At 41.3% G+C, this 17,794-nt stretch overlaps 3 protein-coding genes across 3 annotated transcripts in view; 1 reads left to right on the forward strand and 2 right to left on the reverse strand.

Moving 5' to 3' along the window:
- Positions 1-17,794, reverse strand: part of si:ch211-193k19.2 (uncharacterized protein LOC100034574 homolog) — a 1,126,861-nt gene that overhangs the window by 724,092 nt on the left and 384,975 nt on the right. The window lies entirely within an intron of this gene.
- Positions 1,353-4,507, forward strand: gpr186 (G protein-coupled receptor 186). Its single transcript, XM_034241018.1, has 2 exons — positions 1,353-1,593; positions 2,881-4,507. The coding sequence occupies exon 2, from the start codon at positions 2,907-2,909 to the stop codon at positions 3,897-3,899; it is 993 nt and encodes a 330-aa protein (XP_034096909.1). The 5' UTR covers positions 1,353-1,593; positions 2,881-2,906; the 3' UTR covers positions 3,900-4,507.
- On the reverse strand, positions 4,970-17,192 carry wasf2 (WASP family member 2). Its single transcript, XM_034240994.1, has 9 exons — positions 16,901-17,192; positions 14,925-15,088; positions 14,143-14,277; positions 13,776-13,929; positions 12,619-12,736; positions 11,292-11,413; positions 10,309-10,467; positions 9,429-9,919; positions 4,970-6,286 (listed from the first exon to the last, which is right to left on the reverse strand). Exons 2-9 carry the CDS (start codon positions 15,055-15,057, stop codon positions 6,129-6,131), a joined length of 1,470 nt encoding a protein of 489 aa, XP_034096885.1. The 5' UTR covers positions 15,058-15,088; positions 16,901-17,192; the 3' UTR covers positions 4,970-6,128.

The following is a 17,794-nucleotide window of genomic DNA, read 5'->3' on the forward strand; positions in this document are numbered from 1 at the left end:
TAATGCAAGGACATGAAATAAGAGTCGTAGCCTATGTAGTGTTTAGGGAGAGGAAAGCTCAGACATGAAGAAATAATATACAAATGTTCCCTGGTTCTTTTTTTGTGTGATGTGTATATATATTTAAAAAATGTATTATATAATGTTTTGTATAACCAAAAGGATATAGTAGGTCTTGCTCCTCATACTTTTCCGAATATTTTTTTTGGTAGGTGACAACTATTGTACTAAATGACGAGGAGGGATTTGGCAGGAAGTGTTTCCTAATATGGCTCGAGAAGGACGAGATTCCCCCAGTAAACGCATTGATATGCGCGACCACGCAGACAACCGTAAAGCCCATCTTGCAGCACCCACGCGCACCAAGCTGGGGAAGCCTCGTGCTCCCTGCTGTTGAATAACTGTGGGTAGACAGGGGGGTCTTTCTATGTCAAGGTGTGCGAAAGAAAAGAGAACTTAATACAACAAGTATAATAAAAGCCATTCCTGTTTTTGTATTTTTGTCGGAAACACTTTTCCATCCTCATCTTTATACATGCATTCAGGCACAGAGAATATTTCAAAAATGATTCAAGAGCTATTATAATAATAATAATAATAATAATAATTATTATTATTATATACTTTTTCTTTGTATTATTCATACACAATTTTCATAAATAATAAATAGTGTCAGAGAGATGATTGTTAAATTCTATGATAAATGTGGAAGCTTCTATTTTTACTAACGTTGTATTAAAATGATTGAAAGATAACATAGACTGTTGTTTCTGCCCATCCCTGAAAATAAACTACTATCAACATCACTGCTTTAAATGATATCAATATTAGTAGGTCAAAATCAGTTTAGCAAGGTTCTAGATGTGGGAAAGGTGCATGTTTGTGCTTATTCATTCATAGAGGTGGATAGTGTCGTCTAAAGTGTCCATTTCACACAGCTTATTGATGCTCTGCAAGACATCTCCCCATGACTCATCCTGAAGGTTTCAGCACCGTGGACAGCACCAAGCCCTGAGCTCTGTTCCCAATGCCCATGCACCGCTCAGCCCTGCCCAACATAAAACAATACCGTCTCAATCAACCCTTCCCCAGGGTCTTATTGAGAAAATCCGTGTGTGTACTGGAGGGGGAAGGAATGGGGGGGTGTATTGGTCATTATTTACAAGAATTGAGAGTGGACCGCAGTGGGAGGAGCAACCGGGATGCCGCATTTTTCTGAATGAAATTACTCCCTATACAGCCCCCTCCCCAATCACCCCGCATCCTCAATTCCTGCACCTCATTGGTCGAGCCTCCCAGTCACTGACGTCAGACAGGCTCTCTTGTGGTACAGTCCGCGCGCAAGAGCATCCATTCTGCCTCCCGTAAGCGCCCAGGAGAGATTGAAGAAAAGGAGATGCAAGAGACTGAGTTTTGCAGAACTTTGATGAAGACAGGAGCCCGGAGCAGGACGTTTCTCCTTTTTTAGACTGGAACCGATCATTTCCGTGGACAGCATCGCCACATCTCCATAATCTGCCCTGGGTCTCATAAGAGGAGAGCACGTTCTTTTTAAAACTCTTACAAAAATAATCAAGGAATCGCGTTAACAAGGTGAGATTAAATTCTTAAATTCATGTATACCTGTATGTGTTATGCATGATCGTGTGTCGGGGACATCTTCTGCTGTGCAATGGACCTGAAAGTGTATTATACAACAGGGTCCTCCGCACCAGTACGTGGGATATACCTCCTTACTGAGATGCGAGAGGGAGGATGAAACATTCCTGATTAATTTTATAAAAAACTCCTGCGCAAAGAATAATCGTTCAATTGTATAAATAGCTTGTGGTATTTTCTTTCAGTACACGTTGATATACGCTAAAGAACAAGCTGATAAGAGAGAGGCATCGTAACCTTGTAAATCTTAAAATAGCCTATGAAGAGCAGGCTTTCTCATTCATGAAGACTGCATGTAATCTGCCAGAGGTTTACACAGTTCAGTTAAACATCATATTTGGATATTACCATAAAAGAAAAACCCTCACAATCTAGCTCACCAACGTCATCTGGAAGATAGTTTACAGATTCAATTTTAACCAGATACAAAGAAATATATATGTAAGATGGCTGGAAGCACCTGAAACGTGCGCAGGATAAAAACCAAGGGTCGAAGCCGGTAACAGCTCCGATTCAGAAAATACATGAATGACAGTTTAATCAATGCAGCCTAATGGTGCATTCATGTTTTGATAACTATATTCATCAAGTCGATTGAAGCCTACATATTTGACTTCACGATTGACTATGATTTGCGTGGCTTCCCGCACGACTATAGTGACGTCACTTACATTTCAGTAGCTAAATAATTACAATTATTTTTAAATAAACACATTTGTATTGTGCTGGTGGGTCAGTTATCTAAGAAATTCAATTTGAGATGGCTCATTTTAAAAGGATAGAATGGGGATTTTTTTATTTTAAATGTCTCGTTCAAGTTCTTTCAATGTTCATTTTTAAATTGCACACTAAAGACTACGTTTTTTGTTTTTGTCATTTTTAATAAATAATAATAATACATCTGTACTGCCCCTTTATAATAAAATACCCAATACTAAACAACATTGTAACATTACAAGTAATGGGAGCATGACAACCTTAAATACATCTTAATGCACTATAGTGATAATCTATTTTATTAACAGCTCAAGATAACAACAATATAACATCTTAAATTCTCCATCACTACATTAAATCCTTTTCCGCTGTAGATGCCACATCCGGCCTCTAAAGGCAGAAAACCACAGCTTCTGGTTGAGGAAAGCCATTTTACTGGACAGATGGATATGCTAATGACCCATTAGAGCTAATGACAACATTTTCCTGCTTTTTTTCTCTCAGGTTGTCCGTGTGACTGCTGAGAAGCCATGATCCTGAACGCGTCTGACCTGGGCTGGGATGAGTCCTCAGGTTCAGACCCCTTCTTCCCACTGGACAAACTTGAAAGCTCACCTGAATATGAAGTCCCGCCCCTCACCGTGTGGGGTGTGGCCCTGTGTATTTCAGGAACTCTCATTGCCACAGAAAATGCCATAGTTGTCACCACCATCCTGGCCACACCTTCTCTTCGCGCCCCCGTTTTCCTGCTGCTCGCTAGCCTCGGATTGGCTGATCTCCTGGCGGGCGTTGCTCTGATCTTGCACTTCCTCTTCCTGTTCTGCGTGGAGCCCAGTGATTGGTCAGAATTGATAACCTCAGGACTACTGGTGACATCCCTGACTGCCTCTCTCTGTAGCCTGATGGGTGTCGCTTTGGACCGATACCTGTCTCTAAGCAACGCCCTCACCTATGGGTCGAGCCAATCACGTAATAGAGCAGCCATCCTGCTGCTGCTGGTCTGGGTGGGGGCGTGCATCATTGGGGCGGGGCCTGCGATGGGATGGCACTGTCTGGGTATGCCAAACTCCTGTTCTGTAGCACGACCTCTGACCCGGACTTACCTGTCGCTGCTGTGTGGTGGCTTCCTGGTGGTTGTCATGATAACCCTACAATTGTACGCTGGGATCTGCCGTGTGGCGAGGCGGCACGCCCACGCCATAGCCACCCAGAGGCACTTCCTCCCTGCCAACCACTCGTATGCAAGCAAACACAGCAGTGGGAGGGGCTTCTCTCGTCTGATCCTGGTGCTCAGTGTGTTTGTGGGCTGCTGGATGCCCTTCTCCCTCTGGGGGCTGCTGGGGGACGCGTCCAGCCCTCCTCTGTACACCTATGCCACTTTGGTGCCAGCGGCGGGCAGCTCGCTGCTGAACCCGATCCTCTACAGTCTGAGAAACAAAGACATTCGCAAGGTGCTGCTCCAGGCCTGCTGCCCGCACAGATACACACAAAACACACACACAAACTACCCTGCCGATGTGTAGACTGCCAAACCTCACCATGGGACTCAAAGCACCACACACTCTATGCCAGACATATCACTGTTTGTGTGCCAAGATAGCTGCATTGACCATCATCCAGAACATAAAGTCTCGCTCACACTGACATATACACACACACACATAAGAAGCACTTCTCAGAGAGATAAAGTTCCTCCTCTGCAAATCAGAATGTTCTGGCCTGTCCTGGCTGGCAGACATTTTTGGACTACAGACTAAACGTACTGTCTTGTTTGTACTTTGTGCCTCATCCTCAGTCAATTGTAGCTCCACTGAAACAATCACAGGGATGCTTAATATGGTATACCCCCACTCATAGAAAGTGGATTTAATCACCATTGGCACTTTATGGCGGGAGGAAGGGATTGGTTTTAAATGTAAGCCTGTTACAGTGTAATGACACGTGAGCAAAAGCCAAATTGTATTTACTTGAATGTCTAGAAAACAAAATGTCCTAGATCTTTGAGATTCTATTTTGCACATGCTGTCAAAGGCACTTTGAAAAGGTACTGACCATATGTTCGTGTTGCACAGCCTTTTTGAAATGAATGAATATTTTATACCGATGAATAATAAATATGCTTTTTTTTCTACTTGGCGATGTCAGCACTCTTTTCTTTTACCGCTGCCGAGGCTTTTAGAGTTTGTCTCTCTCTATCTCTCACCCTTTAACTCAATAAGGCTCAGACTGCTGCTCCCTATTCCTGTATCTTAAATTATTTGGTGGCTTAAGCAATCTTCAACGTCATTACCATCACTCTGCATCCACTGCCTTCTTTAAAAAAAAAACTACAAAGCAGCCTTGGTGTGAGGATGAAGTGATTGCGCAAGAGGTTTTCTCTCCTCCTACTCGTTTTCTAAAGTTGAATCCGATCGATTCATTTTCTCACTCCCTACAGTCAGCACTGGGCACAAAAGGTGTCCACTGCTGATATGAAGAAGATGAGTCATGGAGAAAGCACGAGGAGTTTTATCCCAAGGCTCGACATTCTTGGCAACTTATTATTCACATCAAAGCATACACATTCTCGCAGGAAAGAAGACTAAACAATCACTGCAATTCACTCTATCTTTTATTGAAATAACTAATAATCATTTGGAAATTCAAGGCAGGAGAAGCTTTGGCAAAGCATGCTGTGTGATTGTGCTTCATCACAGGCACATTTAAAATAAAAGGCACTTGAGACACATGTTGTCCATACTAAACATCAGGCTGTTCTACATTTGACTCATTAACGACAGCTGACAATACGAATGGAAGAAGCTGATCAGTGACCAGTGTGGATAAACATAATAAAGCTGCACTGACACCGAGATGCAGTATTAAAAAAAAGGCACTTATCAGACAAAAACAGTGATTAAAACATCAGAGCCTAGTTGATCCCCAGAAAATAATATAAGCAAGAAGAGGAAAGAGGAAACAGGACACAGAATCAATCATGTGTGTGTTCAGCGTGATCATCCCATCACACGCCCCAGGTGTCGGCCCTGAGCCACTGCCCCCCCCATCACACTGCATAATTAATCTGTTGATAAACTTTAACTATGTCTCATTTGCACGTGAATTGTGTCTGAATAAAAAAAGTGAGGAAAGGAAAAGTGATAAAAAAATGGGGATATAAAAAGGATTGCATCAATTACCTTTAGCTCATATGATTCAATATGTAATATAAACTTTACATCTATATTATATGATAGACGATTGCGCAAATATGTTTAGTCTTTTAACAGAGTACATAGAAATACTGTGTGTGGAAGAGGCTGCCGGTGAGGTGTGTGTACTACCTCTGTTATCCTTTGCTGTAATATACTAAAGCGGATCAAATCTGACATTTAGCCCGAAGCAAAGGGCTCATAATAAGAGAAGACAGAGGTGTTTACGCACGGACTCAGCAGAGAGTCCTGAGCCTCGTCACAACTCTCACATTAACAACAGCGCCGTGTGACAGAAAGCAGTAACAAAAGACAAAAGCAGGCACACACACATTTCTCAATCTTTGGACTTTTGCACCTCTGGTAGGAATAATTGGGGATAAATAGAAATACATGATTAAGGAATGTGATTTGTAATAGGTCACTTGTACATACTGAACATCTGACAGACACAGAACGTGGACCTCTGCTTCACTGAATGTAATGACACCGGAAATACAAGGAGGTTGTTTCAAGGCTGAGGAGAGTGAAGTGGCTAGTGAAGGAGAAAAGAGAGGATGATCAGTCTGACCAATTGTCATCGTCAAACTCTGAGGAGTCATCCTCGCTGTCGCTGCACTCGACAGCGATACGACGGGACAGGATGGCGGCCACATCGTTGTTGGAGTGATCCCTCTTCTCCTGCTCACGCTGCGCCTCCGTCTTACGCAGGTTGAAACCTAAAGAGGGAGCAAGTGAGGACAGAGTGTGAGAGCCTGACAACAGCAGAAGGGCCATCTCTCTTCATGTTCCTATTTTTATCTTAATGCATGCTACTATGAGGACTCATTTGCTTGCTGGCATATTAAACAAAAGGTGTCTTTCATACTCAAGAGGTGGCAGTTGTAAGTAGTTCCCTTATATTTAGATCAAAGTAGAACCAACAAAAGAGAGACAATTCTCATTTTAAAACGTATTTAAGGCAGGGGTGTCAAACTCAATTTCATCGCGGGCCACATTAGCATTATGGTTGCACTCAAAGGGCCGGTTGCAACTTTAAGACGATATAAATATACATATATAAATGTAGAATATATATGAAATAATGTATTATATTATTGGCTCTGCATTGGATTATTATCAGTCCTGGTAATAACTTCATAAATAACTACGTCTGAAAGCAGAAGTCTCGGGCACATCATTGAAAGCAAATATTCAACAATGAAAGAACATCCATAACATGAATCTGTTTGCAACTTATATATATCAATATGCCAATTACTTGTATATAGACTATTCTGCACTATTTCTATTACATTTTATTTTATTTACTTGCACAATTGTATGTTTTATTGTGTTGCACTGTTGGAGGAGTCTGTGACCTAAGCATTTCGTTGTCATAACTACACTGTAGCTATGTACATATGACAATACAATTGTATTGTATATTATATTCTTTGCAAGCTCTTGCGGGCCACATCAAATGAAGTCGCGGGCCGGATTTGGCCCCTGGGCCTTGAGTTTGACACCCCTGATTTAAGGTTTGTTGAGTTTTATTTCACTAGAAGCGCTTTAGAGTTTTTACAATTGGGTCTCTGTTAGTACATCATGCACGTCCAAACATGCAGCAATGTTGTTAAGAGTTTCTCGATATTCCACTTATTCAGAGCTGGCTGCAGTAATGGGCCAAAAACAGAGCATGTGCTGCAAAGTTAAGAAAGAAAAGCAGTAATCGAGGGGTTCATCCCAATATCCCTATGATATGAGCTGGTTGAATTCTCCAAGTGAAAAGCAAAGCCTTCGTTTCCTATCATATTTAGCATAGAACACACTAAACCATCTTTGTCCAAAGCAAAGGAGATAATGCCATCGCACAGTTTCATGAAACCCTATGGATGGATTGAAAACAGCCTTTTTTGAGGGTGTGATCTATTATGGACAGGAATCCTCACTTGATTGAACAGCATCGATCTAGCAACTGTACTTCTATATGTAACAAAGACAGTCGCTTAAAACAAATCTTCAACGTTTGCTATTGTGTCGTTTGGAGGTTTTTCTTCTTAGTCTTTCCACAAGTCCTTATGATTTTACCTTCAGAAATGCCCTAGACCTAATTATGTTTTCCATCAAGGTCAAGGGAATCAGTCAGAGGATGTAAGATGGATGTAAGATGTTATGTTTCTAAATTATAAAATCGCAGCCCCTATCCTCAATCACTTGACCTAGAAATCAATCGATTGAGGCAAGCCATTTCACAATTCCTTAAATGCGCTGTAAGGAGTAAAGGAAATAGGGAATAGTAGGCTTTCAGAGACAATGGAAACGAGGACACGCGTGCATCCCATGAATACGTGTTATTGCTATACGTGAATAAATGTATCCATCCCAAGCTCCACAGCGGGCAGAACTTAAACTTCTTAAGGACCGACCCTTTTTACAATTTATGTAAATGATGTGGGTCAAAATATTGATGCCTCTGTACATCTATATGCAGATGATACTGTTCTATCCACCTCAGGTTGTTGTTAAATTCAGACAAAAGTCATGTTGTTTTCAAATAAGAAACTAGGTCAACGGGTGCTATTCCACCAGACGCGCCACGCTACGGCTCAGAAGCGTCCCAGAAGCGTCTCGGCACTGGGCTCCACTCAAAATAGGATTCAAGTCTATTTTTCGACGTGAGCCGTTGCATAGCGCCGGGCAGGAAGTGGACCGGTCAGAGCATCCGGGCCAAACCCCAAAAATAAACTAATTTTGCAGACCCTATCCCTCCGTAGTCTTTCAAGTAGGAGGAGAAATGCCAGCGTTCTCCTCCGGTTTACAGACACTGTGTAAATGATATATATAGAATAATGATGATGATTTTACCACTAAAATACAGCAACACATCTTTGATTCATGTCGTTTATAACTGTAATATTATTATTAACTTTGTCTGTACAAAGTAGCCTGTCCAGGAAATATGCCAAAATCAACTGCGAGCCGGAAGGCAAGACGCTCCGCTTCTGAAACGCGCCCGGTAGGGTATGACGCCGGAGGAGGCCGCAGCGCAGCCGTGACGCGATGCAGACGGACCCGGTGGAATCCAGGGGTTAGGCATCACTATGGATGAAAACCTCATATTGACAATCTCTTCAGGAAACAAAGTAAAACTGGGATTATCTTTTAGAAACAAGGCCTGCTTCTCCACAAGTGCTAGGACACGGCTTGTAGCTGCCACATTTTTGCCGCTCTTGGACTACGGGGATGTTGTGTACATGAACGCCCCAGCTCACTCCCTTCATCTGCTGGACGCTGTTTCCCATGGGGCTCTGAGGTTCCAACTGTAAACCCCTCACACACCATTGCACGCTGTACGCTTTAGTCAACTGGACATCACTATCAATGCGCAGATCACTGCACTGGTACAAACTCATCTATACCGCCATGCTTGGATTGCTGCCATGCTTGGATTGCTGCCCCTCTACATATCACACAAACAGTACAGCTATAGCCTACGATCTCAAAATGACATCACTCTGTCCGTCCCCTCAGTACGCACGGTGCTTGGGGAAAAAGCCATATCATACTCTGCCCCCTCGCCCTGGAACACACTTCAGCAGGAACTTAAGCTGACCAGTTTGATTCTAAACTCATTTTAAAAAAGCGGGAGAAATCATCTGTGGGTGTTTGCACCTGCTATATCTGACTACTTTTTACGATGTTTTATTTGATTGTTGTGTTTAGTGTCCTGTCTGTAACTGTGTGTGGTGGTGTTACCACTGAACAGGTCTCTCTTGAGAAGGAGACCTTGTGTCTCAATGAGATTCACCTGTATACAAAAATACATGAAGCAACCTTAACAACAACAAGTACAACTTCCCAAAGGAAACTCAGTCTTACCCTGCCGGATGGCCTGCAGCAGGTCGTTGCGAGTATCATCCTCCGGCTCAGCTTTGGGAGCCGAGCTGGACTGACCCCCACCACCAGAGGGAGGATGGGAAGCTGCAGAGCGGTCAAAGGATGAGGGAGGAGGCCCAGGGGGAGGTGGAGGAGGAGGAGGAGGTGGAGGACCTCCACCACCTGCAGGCATAGGTGGTGGAGGAGGAGGAGGAGCACCAATGGACATAAAGGGTGGAGGTGGGGGAGCAGGTGGGGAGGGATAGGCAGAGGAGGAGAGCGGAGGAGGAGAAGGTGGGGCCTCGAAACCAGGGGGAGGTGGGGGAGCCCCGAAGCCAGAGGGTGGAGGAGGGGGAGGGGGTGCAGGGGGAGGGGAGAGGTTGGGGCGAGAGTTTGGAGGTGGAGAGGTCATGGGGGGGGCAGGAGGTGGGTGGCTTGGACTCAGCACGCTGACACGATTCTGGCTCGGTGCTCCGTAGCCTCCGTCATTATACCTGCAAGGAGTGGGAGTTGGAAAAAGGAAAAGTTAAAATTAAATTTTAAAAACTGAACCGTTGACTTTATTGAACAACAGGTTCAACAGGTTTCACATTACTGTATTAGGTTAGTTGAAAGCAATAATATTAAATACATATTATTTGATATTAGGTTAAACTTCATATTATTGCTTTCAACTAACCTAATACGAATCTGTTGACATAATACACTTAATGAAAGTCACGTTTTTACAGTGCTTAAGTTTCTCTGCAGCTGCATTCTCAGCTGGAGGTAAAGAAACAGTAGCTTTCTCATTTGAAAGCTGATTGCAGCTGCACATGTATGTTCAGCACATGTTGGCAGGAACGGGAGCGTGTGCAGGCTAATTGTGCAACGTGCTACTTACGCCATGTCTGCAGGTGGAGGTGGGAGGAAGTCATCAGTGCCAGGTGGAGAGAGAGGGGAGTCGGGGTCATAGGCGTAGGATCCGGTGCTCTGCTCCAAGCCCTCAGAGTTGAAGCCATCTCCAGATCCAATACTGCCATTCAGACCCTCAGAGGAATTCCTTAAAACAAATTGAAGACATCATTATCAGTCCAAAATTGTTTTCTGTCCAACTCAATCATAAATAGTAGCATGTACGGAGCAAATTGGGTCATGGGCTCTTTGCATATTTTTCCTGCGACTATGATACAAATGCATTAAAAGCAGTAGACAGGAATACTGACATTGACACTTGTGGTGTGATTTACACAGCTTTGAAGTAGCAGGAGGAGGCTGGCTTGTCCTTCAGTTAACGAGCTTGACAGAAAATCTTTGAGTTTTTTCCTTATCAGGCTTCGCTTTAAGGTCGAGAGACTAAAAGATCAAGATTAAGCTTACTAACCAACGCAGACAAGATTAACCAGCTAAAATAAAAAAAATAGTGCTAGAACAGAAGACTAGAGAATAATGAATAAGTGTAGTGCACTATTGCTTTAATTGTGTCCATGTTATTTCCTTTTTCTTATATTTCTATAAAAGCAATACACTGACTAAAATAATTAATAACACACGGCAGAAAAACCCCTGCCCTATGGCCCGCTGTGACTCATGCGTTTGTTTACTGTGATTTGCCAGTGAGACCCGACCCCCTGAGAACATTTCCAAACAGGACATGCCAGCCTTATCACTGTGTACAGATCGGTTGATAACATGGGAGGCTTGTTGAATTTAGTTAGTGCCCATTCTGTACTTTTACTGTGTTGATTAGAGAAAGAAATACTGAATTCATCAAGTCATTGTTTTACTTCCTGCTTAAATGCTTTCAAAAGCTACGTGCACCTAGGGATAACCAATATCCACAAAGAGAGGGGGTGTCAGCTCACTTCACACAATCTCTAAACTCACATCAAATCATTCTTCGGCTCCACAAACTCCTCCCCCATCTTACGGCGCTCCCATTCGTCCTTCCTGGTCTTGATCTTTCGCGGATTGAGCGTCCGTTGGTTCAGGTGGTCTTTCTTCTCCTTCTGCTCGGAAAGAAAAGGATGGGTTAGAGATCAGGGGTGTCAAACTCAAGGCCCGGGGGCCAAATCCGGCCCGCGACTTCATTTCATGCGGCCCCTCAAGAGATTGCAAAGAATATAATATGTTTATTATACGGTTACATGCCGATTTACAGAAGCACGTTGCCCATAAACTACATATCCCGCAATGCATCTCAAATTTGACTTTTTTCTCAGAATTTGCCTTTTTTTCTCAGAACAAGTTTTTTTCACAGAATTCGACTTATTTTCTTCAAAATATTAATTTTTTCTTAGAATTGGCCTTTTTCTCAGAATTAGATTTTTTTTAAATCATTTTGTAACATTCTCAGTGAAGAGACCTGCAATGATTTGCCCTAGACTTCTGCTTTCAGACGTAGTTAATTATGAAGTTATTACCCTATCCGATAATAATCCAATGCAGAGGCAATAATAATAATCCTTATATTTATTAAAGGGATTATTATAATTATTGATAATGTCATATAATACATTATTTTATATATATTAAATATTTATATAAGTATTTTGATATATAGTCTTAAAGTTACAACCGGCCCTTTGAGTGCAACCATAATGCTGATGTGGCCCGCGAAGATGAAGTTTGAAAACCCTGGGTTAGATTCATCAACTTTCATTAGATGTGACCAATAATGTCCACCTGTTCCAACCCCAAAGAGTGCTTCAGGAATAAGTTATGTAAGGATGTTGCGCTTCTTGTAACCTTGTCTTAAAGTCTATATTGTTGTCATTTTGCTACATGCCTGAAATTAGATCTCTGATTAACTCATGTTTGCGAGATGTTTTTGTTTTGTTTCAAGACATATAACATATCAGTAGGTATGCCCACTCAAGACTTGTGAAGCTTTAAAGTCTCTAAAATAAGGGGTTGCTAACAAGTGGCTAAATGAGACCACAGAGGTTGACATCACACTGAACAAGGAGGCACGCTGAAGTCATGTGACTGTGGCGTCGTTTATAGCCTGAGCAACCCACTCTTTACTGCTGGTGATTGCAGTAACGTTTCAGAAATCTTTGAAAGTGGTGTTAAATGTGAACATTTTAATGTGTGGAGGGATCAAGAAGGATTCTAACTTCCGAGTTGGTCGACAAAAACACATCATCCCTGCAGCACTCTGTGTCGGTGGCGTTACTGGTGTTGTGTTTATGAGGATGTTACTGTGTCTCACTCTGTGCTTGCGTCTCTCCTTCATGATGTCCTTGGTGTCCTGCAGCATCTTCTCCTTCCACAGTTCAAAGAAGTAGGAGGGGTCAGTGTAAAACTTCAGGGCATCCTTCCCATCGTCCCTGTAGATAACCATTTACAAAACATTAGAACTAAACTTAGGTCTTAGTTCCACTTTATTTTATCTTGCGTCCGCACGCATAAAACGAGTGTCCGCTGAAAGATATTTGTGTCGATATATTTATAAACCACAACACTTCCTCTTTTTGGCTCAAAAATAAAAAGGTCATTTTCTTTTCGCACATACCAATGAGTATGCAGAAAATTAAATGTCCCTATTATGTAGAGAATAAAATAATACAATTTATGTTCAAAAAACTTCACAGAACAAGTCTTTGCTACATCATTGGAAGAGCTTACACTCACGCTACTTATTGTTGATGCCACTGCTGTGCTAACTGATTAAACAGTCTTCACCCTCTAACACCCAAAGCCCCTTATTTTCTGGTTTCTAATTAATCGTACTTCCTCATGCACAATTAACATTCAAGATATCAAGAATATTAATCAGCTGGGTTCCGACATATGGTTATTTGTAAGAGAAAGAATATACACACGAGAGGTGCAAAGCTAATAAAACATCTCAATGTAAAAAATGTCATGTTTTTTCTCGTATGTTCTGCCAACAGAACTTTATTAGTGCTACTTTAATTCTGTATACTTATTATAATCACAAGCAGGGATATTTATATTTAATGTAACATATATAGTCCTTTTGCTATCAACGTTATCTGAGTTTAGGTTGGTTTCATTATGTTTGATTGTTGCATGTTACACGAACTGGCATAGCACTTATTATATGTTCCTTTACATAAGGCCTGGGTCAAAACAAATCCCCTTTAACATTCTAACACACTTATAAATTATAGCCAAGAGAATTAAAATCTCAAGCATAAAAAAAAACGTTCTGATCCTCCCGTTCCTTGATGAATATGCATTAGAGAGGCGAGAATACATAGTGTATAGTCATGACCAACATGTAGCATGCAAATGTGTTTCAATGTGTGCACATGTGCATGCACGTGTTCTTCATGATCCATGCTTGATTCAGTGAGTGAATATGAGCCATGGAGGGGAGTCTGTGCGTCTGCTGAGCCTCACCGGTATTGGCTGAGGTAGTTGAGAGGTGGCGGTGGATTACAGGTCTCGTAGGTGTCCTGGACCGGCATCGGCAGGGACGGCCTGGTGAACAGCTGCTGGTCCTGGGTCAGACTGCTGCGGAAGGCCTTACGGGTAGTGATGGCCTGCAGAGACACTGAGAGAGAAACAGACGAGGAAATAGAGAGTTCATTATATTCATTTTGCTCAAGGGCAAGATTGTATTTTGTCGTGAGACGTGTAAAACTGGTTTTAAAAATACACTGAAAATGTTAATTTAACCATATTCAAAATAAAGAACTTCTCTGACAGTAATATACAGGAAGTAGTAACAGTAACACAAGTAGCATTAACATGAGGGAGACCTTACCCTCCTCTTCTTTGGGGTCCAGCTGGGTGACTTTAACCTGCAGTTGGTCCACTCGATCTCCCAGTGTATTGACTCGGATTGCGAATGCTCCAGCCTGGACAAACAGCTCCCCGAACACATCCTCTGCATATTTACCTACACACAGAAATAGCTTCATTATTTTTCATTCCTTAAAGGAATCCTTCACCTTGAAAAATATCCCTTGTATATCAAATACTTAGCCGATGTAACCTTGAATTAGTAACACTTTTTTTTATCTCATATGCTTCTGCAGAAACAGTCTACGCACAAACTAGTAGCACGGCTGTGTAAGCCTGAGGCGGACGTCGGACGATGAAGAAGTGTTTTGAATAATAAGGTTTAAACCAAAATGCATGTGTTTGGGATGCAGTGTAAATATGACTGCATTAGTTAGTGTTGGACAATAACAATACTTCAAAAGCAGTGAGTGTGTAAACAGATGATTTGCTGTATTTACACACACTCTATTTACTTTAAGTCATTCAAGATTTTTTTTACATATTTTTATTTTTCTAACCTTGGAGGCCTGCAAGAAAAAAAAACGTTTCCCATAATTCAAGCTAACAAGTAGTGAGTAATTGATATATGAATAATTGTTCATTTGAAGTATTGGTTTTACGCGAGCACAATCAATGCATATTCAGAACTACATTCAAATAAAACACGTGCAAATAAACACATGTCATACACATTTGCAACATGTGGAAATGATCATATTTTAATGACATAATGACAACCGAGCCCACACAGCAGACACTCACTGAGGCTGCCCAGCTGGCGGATGATGTTGGCCAAGCTGATATTGGTGACACATTCCAGCTCACTGCGGATGTTGACAGGGATGGTCTGGCGACACACATGCCGCGGCTCGATATTCCTCGTTACCAGAGGCATGGTGGGGTGTTGTGGGAAGTGGGGCCCAACCCTGGTGGGTAAGAGGAGGTGGGTCATTTGAAGGAAAGACATACAACACAAAAGTGACTTAAAGACAGCATATATATACATATCATCGTCTATAACAGGCAGTTTTGATACCAACTCTTTATCTCAAATATTTTAGAGCTTATCCGATTCATATTTTCAAGCAATTCACCTTCCATTAAGTGTCAAACATGACAGTTCCCAGCATCTCAAATGTAACGATTTGCTACTTTGTTTTATTTTTGTTGGTTCAATAAAACATGATTTACGATAAAATAGATGGATTCATAGTGATAAGAATTGTTATTTATATCCCAAAATGAGTCACTCGTGACCAAGACACATATGTATAAATAAACCCCAAGCCAGACAGAGTTAAAGCAGAAGCAAAACTAAAAGCCACGCTCTTACTCCCGGAAAACATCCAGCTGACACCCAGTTTTTGTGTCACCACCCAGAAAAGTCAACATACAAAGAAATACAATTGTTGCCGATGGTAATATCAGTATGATTTCTACACCATTAGGCTTACTGTATAGCAGTGTCGATATTCATAATTATATCGTACAAATCACAGTCAGTGTGTGACAAAGTAAACTCCCCACACAAAGCAGTAACTCTACAGTGCTACATGGTATCTGTTCAGAAAATGACAACTCCCACAGGTGCTCAGAAATATGCAGACTGCAGACAGAATTGAGCTTACTGTAAGTATACCCTGCTATGCTTCCTATTCCCCTAATTACAAGTGTTTAATGTTAATGCTGGGGCTACAGAGAATAGTGAGGTCATGATACAAATGGCCAGTGGTGGAAGAAGTATTTAGATGCTTTACTTGAGTAAAAGCATCATTACCTTATTCTCAAAATAAGTAAAGATCCTGCTTTCAAAATCTTACTTAAGTAAAAGTACACAATTATTATCAGCAACATCTATTTAAATGATAAAAAAGTCAAAGTAATCATTGTGCAGGAAAATGGCCTATATGTGTGTATATAATTATATTAATATATGTGACATTTCTTGATAGTATTGTTGCATCAAGTAGCATTTGGTCAGAATCCAAAGGTATTTTAAGTACTTATTGACTTTTTGTAAAATATTAAAATGATTTGACTCTTTTGTGACTTAGTTACCTAGTCCACTAGCTTGAATTGTAAACATTCATTTTGTGAAAATGTTTGCTAAAGCTGTTAAAAAAACATAGTGGCGTAAAATGACATTATTTACCTAGAAGTTAAGTATAGTAAGTAGCATAAAATGGTACCTCAAAATTGGACTTAAGTAGAGAGAGACCTTGAGTTAATGTAGTTCCCACCTCTGCAAATGGCAATACTAGGTGTATTCAAATCTGTACGTTGCTTTGGGTTGACAGCCCTTTTGTCATGCGTGTTTTCAACCCGAGAATGCTTTAGTTTAAGGTCAGGTTAATCTAGTTATTAATGATAAAGTGGAACTGGTTACAGCTGTACCACACATACAGCTCCGCGCTGTGCGGTCAATGTGTCAGTAACGTACAGTCATTCTCTATGAAATTCACAAACCGAAATTATAAATGTTTAAATATATGTAATAACTTGTATGAAAACAATGCACATTATTGTGAAAAGCCGCTACTAGAGAACCATTCAGGCATAAACGGTTCACTTTTACGCCCACAACATTAGCTAAAATGGGCTAAAATTTGGGATCTCGGCCTTGTCAGAGCAGGAAGTAACTTGTAGGCGCTCCTTATCTCGAATAAACAGCCACACAAAGGTATGTTCAAACCCCCTCACTTTACGGGAAGAATACCGACTTAATATAATTTACTTACCGTCAAAATTGGCAACTGTAGACTCTCTCTATACAATGGTTGTTATCCGGTCTCAAGATTTCCACAAGAAATATTAAGCGGTACAGTACATGGGCGAGCTAAACAGATTCCTCAAGTCCCGGGATTCAAAACTTCTGATTGGATGAGGGACTGAGATCCTCAAAGCTGATTGGCTACTGCGCCTGTCATTTGTTTTCACTGAGAACAGGATGTGGAAATGTCAACGCAAAAAGCGCAACTCCACCCTGATTAGTGGAGAAGTGGCCAACATCTGTCCGTAATTTGCGTAACCAAGGGTGGGGAAGAGACACATTCCTACGTGCGCTTCAGCGAGCTGGAACGCGTCCGAGGAATGACTGGCATTGGCCGTTATGCACAAGAGCTCATTGTGGAGAAAACCACTTATGAGGACAAATAATAATGTCCCGTGAGCCTTTCTTGTTTGGTGTTAAGTGCATCCTTCACCACAGCTTAAACTGGAAGTGCACACAGTTTATGGGATGTGAGGCCATCAAGCCTCCAGTAAAAGGTTAAATCATTTATCAAAGTATGGGAACGTGTTGTAAATGATATTGACACAATTTGTTTAAATGCTGCAATAAGTAATTATAGCCTTGTCTTGTGGCATGGTACCTAAATATTGGACGTATTTGTTTTGGAATTAGGCAAATTATTTCAGTCACTTCGTATTTATTTTATTACATCGTAAGTGTTTAAAGGAAAATGCAAACTTAGTAACTAAATGAATACTCTTACAATTCAATGGAAATAAACACATACCTGCACCTAAAATCAGCTTACATGTCACATAGATCATAATTATATTGGTATACTTGCATATTCTATATTTTGATGATAAGGATTCCCTAAGGACAGACAAATGAAGGACTGCTG

The sequence above is a fragment of the Gymnodraco acuticeps genome, unplaced genomic scaffold (assembly GCF_902827175.1).
Source record: "Gymnodraco acuticeps unplaced genomic scaffold, fGymAcu1.1, whole genome shotgun sequence".
Lineage (NCBI taxonomy): Eukaryota > Metazoa > Chordata > Actinopteri > Perciformes > Bathydraconidae > Gymnodraco > Gymnodraco acuticeps.